The sequence below is a fragment of the Asparagus officinalis genome, unplaced genomic scaffold (genome assembly GCF_001876935.1).
Source record: "Asparagus officinalis unplaced genomic scaffold, Aspof.V1 AsparagusV1_Un41, whole genome shotgun sequence".
Taxonomy (NCBI): domain Eukaryota; kingdom Viridiplantae; phylum Streptophyta; class Magnoliopsida; order Asparagales; family Asparagaceae; genus Asparagus; species Asparagus officinalis.
The window spans coordinates 58,658-67,468 of record NW_017972307.1 but is presented as its reverse complement, the minus strand read 5'-3'; the positions used below and the strand labels follow the sequence as shown (position 1 = coordinate 67,468).

The following is an 8,811-nucleotide window of genomic DNA, read 5'->3' as shown; positions in this document are numbered from 1 at the left end:
AAATTTTGCCAGAATAAGAGCTTGCCGAATAATTCCTACTTAAAAAAAAAAAGCTAGCTAGGCTCTTGGAATTATATTCCAGAAATAAACAAACAGACCAACAAAATGCCCAAAACATTCACATGTACCTCATTATGGTACTTTCCTAAGATTCATTGCCCCCAACATTAAAGTCCCACCTCTTTTGTCCTGTCAAAGAAATCATCAAATTCAGCCCCAGAAAAGGACCCAGTCTCATTGCAATCCCAGGTCCCAAAGTCAAGTCCCAGCCTCACGTCTCCTTAAACGAAAAGGAAAACCGGGTGTCGCTTTCCAAAAGGGGGTAAAAAATCCGATCTTTTTTCTTTTCATTTCTTTCCATCCTCTCACCGAACACCTGTTCGTTATCTCCCTCTCTCTCGCTCTCTATTAGGGCTAGGGTTTTGATCCTCGATAAAAAATAGAAATCGATCCTCTTTTCCCTTTTCCAATCCTCTATCTATTTGCGTTTCCAATTGCCGATCTCATGTTTCTTTTCTTCATTTTTTAGGGCTCGGGGTTGTTCATCATCCCGAGCTCTACGACCCCCCTCCCCTTTTGATTTCCAATCAAATTTGATTCCGGTTGATTGAATCGATGGAGTATTTTATTGTCGAGGGATTGGATTTGGCGGGAGAATGAGGGGGCGGTGGCGGGAGCAAGATCGGATCGGGAGATTGGGGACGAATCGGATGATGGATGGGGGCTCGCAATCGGTCATCGGATGCCGAATCCGCATGAGATCGGAGGCATTCGATTCATTCTCTGCTGCTTCTGAGTCGTTCTCTGAAGGAAATTGCTCCTCTTATCGGGTTCGGATCTGGGTCCGAATCTGGTAGGGTTGAAATTGGGCCCTGCTGCTTTTCTGCTACTTCGTTGGTTCTCTCCTCTGGCTCCTCCTCCTCCTTTTTTTCTGAATTTTTTATTTTAGTTTTATCTGTATAAACAAAAGGGGAAAAAAATCCAGCTTGGTGATTGGGTTTCGGATCTTGAGTTATGGATCCGATAAAGAACGGGCATCAGGTTGATGGTCGTGGGGATGTGGAGTATGCTGAGATGGATCCAACTGGGCGATACATCCGGGTAATTTTTTTATTTTTCTATTTAATTTTGAGATTTAATAAAATGATGAAAGTCTATGAAAATTTTGATAATATTGGCACGTTGCATGTAAATTACATCTGATTTTTTATGGAGTTGTAATTATTAGTCATAACATTTTTAGTAAATAACTGTTATGTTAATTGAGTTATGTCATATGTTTTTTCCTGCATCTTTGACATTTGTTTTTTATTTTTGTAAAAAAACGTTTGCTTTAATTAGGAAGCGTACTTATGTGCTTATTATGTTGCTATTTTTAATATTTTTTTTATCAATTGATCACTTTGCATGACCTGCAATTTAGAATGCTTTCAGTTTAGTGATTTCTAGTGATCAGGGTTCTTATTAGATGGATTCGACGTAGTTTGTGTTCTTTTGATTTATTATTCCTTTTAATATCTGGTTTTCTAACAACTAGGTTGCATGTGGTATCATGCTGTGATCTTTGACCTTTCTCACTAAAAAAATGCCACGTTGATATTAATGGCATTATGGCACCAAGCAGATAGTGAGGATAACAGTGTGAACATCATTAGGTTTCTAAGGGTTAGTATTTGCTGGTGAAAATATTTCTTTAAAAAAAAATCTGGGTTCACAATGCTTGCTGATATTGGTTATTCTGTTTAATTTCAGTCTTCTAATTTTTTTTACTTCCCTAGAAATTGGTCTGATTCGCTTTTTGATTCAAAGCTAAAGGAGTCAAGTCCTGCATGTCCTTATTGAAAGCACTCTAATGCCACTAGGAAATAACCCTAGAGGGGGGGGGAATAGGGTTTATGCTAATCTAATCCGATTTATGCTAAATTAAAACTAATTGATAAATATCCTAGCAAGAATGATATGCAATAAGATATATGTGCAAGGATATACAAGTAACACAAGGGTAAACAAACAAGCAATTGACAACGGCGATATAAATGATAAGCACGAACATAAAGGAACGCCAATGACAAACGCAAACAAATGATATGATCACGGAGTTCGGTCCTCACAACCTACGTCTCCGCTCCTCACCTCGAGGAGATCTCCACTATCACAACCGGATTTTCTATGCTTATCCGTATAACGTTTACACCTCACACTCGGTTTCTAGTTCACCGAAAACTTTATAATCTCACACTCTTGTAATCCCACTTTACACCCGTGTTGGTCTATAGCTTGTCTCTCTCTCAAGTGTTAGGAATTATAATCTACCTTTAGGCATTATCACTTACCCCACTCCTCTTGGGACGATCCCGTCTCTCGCCACACACTTCTCTCTGTGTACAAATGTATTACAAAGTGTTCAACACAATTAGGCTCACAATACAAATAAATTTGTTCTCGGATGAGAACACAATGTAGGCTCACTCTCTAAATCACACTCCCTATAATCCAAATTATACTATGTATGAAATACAATAAGCTCAATAGGTTGTGTGTGAACAAAGAGTATAATCAAAACAAACTAAACTCAAATAAAATTCTAGCTTATGAAAATTATGAACAAAATAATAAATAGCTAGAAATAGATTTTAGAAAAACTTCTCTATAGATCAAGAGAGAGATGAGTTGAAGCTCAAACACCAAAGGATGATCTCTTCTTCCTCTTGTGAAAATCTCTTCACAAACAAACTCTTTTAAAATAAACTTAAACCAAACTTAAATATCCTTAAACTTGTTTAAAACTTTTCTCTTGTTAAAAATGAACTGAGGATATGTGGAGGTATTTATAGGAAAACCCCAAAGCCAAGAGAAAACCAGCAAAAAGATAAAAAAACAGAAAGATGAAAAAACCAATCGTTGGGCCGTCAGTCGACTGATACTATTCATCAGTCGACTAATGAGCTGATCGTTGCAGGCCAGCAACACATCATCAGTCGACTGATGAACTCGTCAATCGACCAATGACCTCATCAGTCGACTGTTCAGTCGACCGAAACAAAACAGAAACTTTTTGACATTCCAGACGATTTCTTCAGCCGATTGATAACTGTATCAGCCTTATTTGAATAGTAAAATTGATTTTTAAAGTGTTTTTAAAAATAGCAAATAAATTCTAAAAAAATATAAGACTTTGGGAAATGTTTATAAACATGTTACAAAAAGAATTTTTAGAATTGCGCTTCACATTTGTAAAATATTATTATTTTACAAAATAGTCCAAAACATGAAAATACAACACTTGTTTTTTTGTCATTTTAACTAAACCATGTTTTGAAACTTTATAAAATGATTTTATAGACTTAATGAAATATGTATATAGTTATTGTTAAGTCTAAAAACTAAGAATACAATATTTTCACAAAATTCATTTTTATATAAACTTGAAAATCAAAAACCAAAACTTTTGTGTGTGTGTGTGTGTGTGTGTGTATATATATATATATATATATATATATATATATATATATATATATATATATAGTAGAGTTATGGGTATGCCTTGTCATAAGAGGGATTTCCTCCTTGAAAAACGGCTTCTAAAATCACATGATTAAGCGGACATTATGGATGATCGCTCCGTTTGAACTTGATTCAGCATATTCTAAACCCCAACACACTGCAAGTTTGGGGTGAATCCGTCGTCGTTTGACGCATGCCATCGAGGCCATGTGAAAGAGTTGCTATTCATTCAAAACCGTTAAAACTTGCATATACGAGTGGCATGAAGGGTCAACGCACGACGGATTCACGCCGACAAACTTGGTGTGTTGGGGTTTTAAGAATATGTAGATCAAGTTCGTAAGCGGAGCGGATCATCCCAACAGATCGTCGCTGGCATCATGTGATTTTAAGAGGCGCATTTTTAGAGGCGTCAAAGGAGGAAAATCCTCGCTATGAGCAAGGATAACCTTAACTCATGATATATATATATATATAGAATATATATATATATAATATATATTTATATATATATATATATATATATATGAAACAAATACGTGTGTGTATATGATATTGAGCTTAAAGTATCTAACACACATAATATAAACCTAAAACTAAATTACCCAAGTAATCTTGATCTTCGATGTAGCTCAGCTTGGTATACTTTGCGGATGAAGCTTGAACTTGGATCTTCAACTTGAATTGCATAAGCTTCAACCACTATTCCGCCAACCTCCATTGGATATAATCGTTGAAGTGCTATTCCATCCAACCTCCAACTTATTGTTTGTCTACAATAAATAGGAAAACACAAACACTAGACAAACCATATTAGTAGTAAATTGTTTGTTAAACATCATCAAAACAAAAAGGCCAACACTTATTCCTTCCCCTTTTACCCTTATATCAACAGCTAACATCATCATATTTTGAGTCTTGAGTGGTCATCAAATTTGAAGATTTCTTAATGTTATGAATTTTTTGAAGTAATTGAATCATTGTAATGACCTTTGTTCTTCTCATTTCGTATGCTGGCAAAAAGTTTTTTTAACTGTTTGAATTGTTTTGATCTTTATGTCTTCTTTCCCTTTGTCTTGTTTTCTTTTGTTCTTTTTGTGTGTGTGGTGAGGGGGTTATTTTTGTTTTATTATTGTCACTGTTTTCTTTTGTTTTTGGTGTGTTTTTATTTTTGGTGGGAGAGTGAGGGATCTATTCATCTACAGCATACTGGAACAAGGGAATCAAACTATAACGGCGTTTGCCTACAGTGAAAAGTGAATACCCATGAAGAAAAGAGTATTTTTTTAATTTTCTCATTAAATTAGAAGTAAATAAAAACCACTGAGAAAAAGAACAAAGTAGATGAAGGGATACAATTGATCTTCGCTAAGGGTAAAGATTCAAATTTCAAGCATGAAAGTCTTACCTATGATGCCAGTCTTTTAACTACTATTATATGTTAGTATTTTTCCATGCAAGATGGTGTTTGGATGTGCTTCTTTATATGTTTGGAACCTCAAACTAGGAAAGACGTTTCCTTAAATACTACTCCATATTTTTAATTGTGTATGCATTACATGTCAATGGAATGTATCACTATAATCTGGAATGCGTATGTAAGTACCTTCTTTCAGTATTTCTTGATTGACTGTACACTAGGATTCGAGGGATTTTGTGAAGGCAGAATTACCTCATGATATATTTTTCCACTCTTTCTTGAATGACCATACAATAGAATTAATGTCAGCTATTTTATTAAAAGAAGTCGTCAACTCTAGGGCAGTCTATACTTCTCTGGTCTTGTAAAAAACACCGAAGTTTTCAATTATGTTTTTTTTTTATTTCTAGATAATTTTAATTATTCTTTAGAAGTCAGTAGTATCTAAAATCCAATCCTCTGATCTCAAAGTGCCCAAACTATTGATTTGAGAACCTAAGCGGGATGTCGAATTGAGGCTCTCAAGCTTGGTTTATTGCAGTTTGGATTTTTTTTGAATTCACCCAACAAACTTGTAGAATTATGGTTTGATTGTTATTTTGAGTTGCTCCTTTTGCTTTTAATATAATGGCGCTTGGCATCTTTGCTTTACTAGTTTCTTGGCATTGATTTAGGCTTTAAAACAATTATAATTTGCTTGAAGAAATGCATGTCTAAATTACTTACAGTTAATATGACCACATTATCTTTATAGTTAAAAATGTAAATTCTGATATGTTGATTGGTCTATTGTTTTTATTACTTTCTGTATGCTGAAGCAATGAACAGGGACGAGGTTGATGGTTTTTAATTATTGCATATGTTCAGTTGCATATCATTACTTGAACTCTCTTCTACCAAATTATATGCAGTTTATGTTTTTCACTAAGTACTGTTTTTTGCATATGGAAAAGCTTGTTTTGATCTAACGAGTTTGTAGTGCTAATATTCATCTTAGGCAAAATTATTGATAAGTTAGCTGATGCTTCCTCTTATTGCTTTAATGTCTACAGTATGATGAGATTTTAGGCAAAGGGGCCTTCAAGACGGTGTATGTCATCAAACAAATTTTTTTCATATTCTTTATTGTTCTGCTTTCATTTCTACTTCTATTTTTTGTTTTCTGAATTATTTTCTCTCTTGAATACATCAATTGATTATATAGTTACAAGGCATTTGATGAGATTGACGGGATTGAAGTTGCATGGAATCAAGTGAGGATTGATGATGTGTTACATTCTCCAGAGAACCTTGAGAGGCTATATTCAGAAGTTCATTTACTGAAATCCGTGAGGCATGAGAACATAATGAAATTTTACAATTCATGGGTTGATGATCAGAGTAAAACTATCAATATTATCACTGAGCTGTTCACTTCTGGAAGTCTTAGGCAGTAAGTTCTTTTTCAGTAATGTTGTATCTTGTGTAAATATAGTTGCAGGAATTTTGAAGTTTATATTATTCTTTTGAAATTTTTATTGGCCTGTAGATATCGTGTGAAACATAAAAAAGTTGATCTAAAGGCAATAAAGAACTGGGCCAGACAAATTCTTCGAGGTTTAGCCTATCTTCATAGCCATGATCCACCTATTCTTCATAGAGATTTGAAATGTGACAATATATTTGTCAATGGAAATCATGGAGAAGTCAAAATTGGGGATTTGGGGCTGGCTACTGTTATGCAGCAACCTACTGCTCGTAGTGTAATTGGTAAAAGATCTCATTTTATTTGAAAATTTTATTGCCATATGCTTTTAGAATAATTTTTTTTTGTGTCGTTATTAATAGGTACTCCTGAATTCATGGCACCTGAGCTCTATGAGGAAGAATACAATGAACTAGTTGATGTTTATTCATTTGGGATGTGCATGTTAGAGATGGCCACATTTGAATATCCATATAGTGAATGTAGAAATGCAGCTCAGATTTATAAGAAAGTCACTTCTGTAAGTTTTTTTTTCTCTTCTCTATATTCATGTGCAAAGTAGTTTAGAAGGATGATTACAACGCTTAAATACAATTATTCATATAAAATAGTTTATTCGTATAATATTTATTCCAGGGGATAAAGCCAGCAGCACTTGCAAAAGTTACGGATCCCCAAGTAAGGCATTTCATTGAAAAATGTTTGCTTCCTGCTTCTGAGAGATTACCTGCAAAAGACCTTCTAAAAGATCCCTTTCTCCAATGTAATAATGTGCTCGATTATGATCTTGTGCAACAATGTAACTTCCAACAATGCCATGTTGCACCGAATGTGATAAATGAATCAAAATTGGAAAGGACATCAATGGAGGTTGACTCAGATAGTAAGATGTTTGACATCTGCATTGGTTCTGATAATAGCACTATGAACCCTCATATACAAGTGTTGGAATTTCAAAAAACTAATGGAGCCAATGAATTTAGACTGAAAGGGGAGAAAAATGGCGACCATTCTGTTTCACTTGTTCTGCGAATTGCTGATTCTTCGTGTAAGTAAAACTCAGTAGATAAGCTAGTCCAATTTATCAATTTGTATATGCTAATTACTTTTCTTTTTAACTTGCAGGTCCAGTGAGAAATATTCACTTTCTGTTTTATTTAGATTCTGATACACCACTTGCAGTTGCTCGAGAAATGGTGGAACACTTGGAACTTTCTGATTATGATGTAGTGTTTATAGCAGATTTCATTGATAATTTGATAATGAAGCTCGTACCTGGATGGAAATCTTCATCAGATTATACTTCTAGTGGAACAATGACCCTTTACAAGGAATATGAAAAAAATCAACTTTCATTTGGATCTGATTGGAACTCACGTCCATCGAGTCCTGCAGAGACTGGTGTGGAACAGAGTGTTCTTTCTGTATTGAACTACGCTGGTTCCATTGCATATAGTACATCAATTGAAGACGCTCCGTACAAGAAGATGAATGAATGTCGCTTGCATGAAGATTCTAATTCTGTTTCCAGTCATGTACATGGAGAAGACAAGTGTTCTCAAGGATCTACCATGTCATTTCTTATGACCGGAAGTTACAAAAGCTTAAGTGGATCCGCAACCGATGTGGATTCTGGCCTTATTGACTATGCTAGTCTCAAAGTGGACGAGAACTTCTGCAACGTTGAAGGCCTTAATTTGGATGGTAAAAATTTTAGTCTGGGACATTATGCTAATCTTTCAAATTTGTCAAGATGCTCATTATTATTTCCTTCTTTCAGAAAAACATCAAGATGGATTGAAGGCAGAACTTGAAATGATTGATGCTCAATATAAGCGCTGGTTTAATGACTTGTTGAGAAAGCGGGAGGAGGCATTGGAGAGTGCTAGACAGAGGTGGTTTATGAAGAAGAGAGAAGATTAACCTTTCTCAACTTTCTATCTTGCACCTCAATTTTTTTTTCCCCTTTTACCTTTGAGAAAAAAAAAACATACTTTAGTCATTTATATTTTTAGCTTGTCGAATAATCGTCCCAGTTTTTATGAAATTTTAGTTTAAATAATGTTCAGCGACTTACATAATATGTCTATATCTTTAAGCATGAATGCTGGATTTCCCCTTCACTGTATATTCTCTGTTATGACTATTGAAATCAATGTTGATATGGTATTTTGTGGCTTATTGTAATATCGTAAACTGGTCCACTATTTGGGTCAATGCTATGGTAGCTGGTTAGTTGTGGGGAGCTTCTGTCAACTTTCATTGTATTATTATATGATAGCTCGGTGGGTTGGGAACTATTTATAAAGCCGAATCCAGAGAAATTTCGGCTTGGTAACGCAAAAGAGAAGCCGTTTGCTCTATTTCCATTATTTTTTATTAAGCAAGTATTATGCCAGGAATCAAAGGATTGGAATCCTCA

General features: G+C 34.8%; 1 protein-coding gene across 1 annotated transcript; it reads left to right on the top strand.

Moving 5' to 3' along the window:
• Positions 1-345: 345 nt before the first annotated feature.
• Positions 346-8,570, top strand: LOC109827116 (serine/threonine-protein kinase WNK8-like). Its single transcript, XM_020394080.1, has 8 exons — positions 346-1,101; positions 5,977-6,014; positions 6,129-6,356; positions 6,453-6,673; positions 6,752-6,909; positions 7,026-7,437; positions 7,515-8,093; positions 8,170-8,570. Exons 1-8 carry the CDS (start codon positions 1,015-1,017, stop codon positions 8,310-8,312), a joined length of 1,866 nt encoding a protein of 621 aa, XP_020249669.1. The 5' UTR covers positions 346-1,014; the 3' UTR covers positions 8,313-8,570.
• Positions 8,571-8,811: the final 241 nt, after the last annotated feature.

Bases quoted from the DNA above. Each gene is read 5' to 3' on its own strand.
- LOC109827116 (XM_020394080.1), top strand. From the start codon at position 1,015: ATGGATCCGATAAAGAACGGGCATCAGGTTGATGGTCGTGGGGATGTG. The intron at 7,438-7,514 runs GTAAGTAAAACT...TTTAACTTGCAG, and splicing joins GCGAATTGCTGATTCTTCGT to GTCCAGTGAGAAATATTCAC. The intron at 8,094-8,169 runs GTAAAAATTTTA...TCCTTCTTTCAG, and splicing joins TGAAGGCCTTAATTTGGATG to AAAAACATCAAGATGGATTG.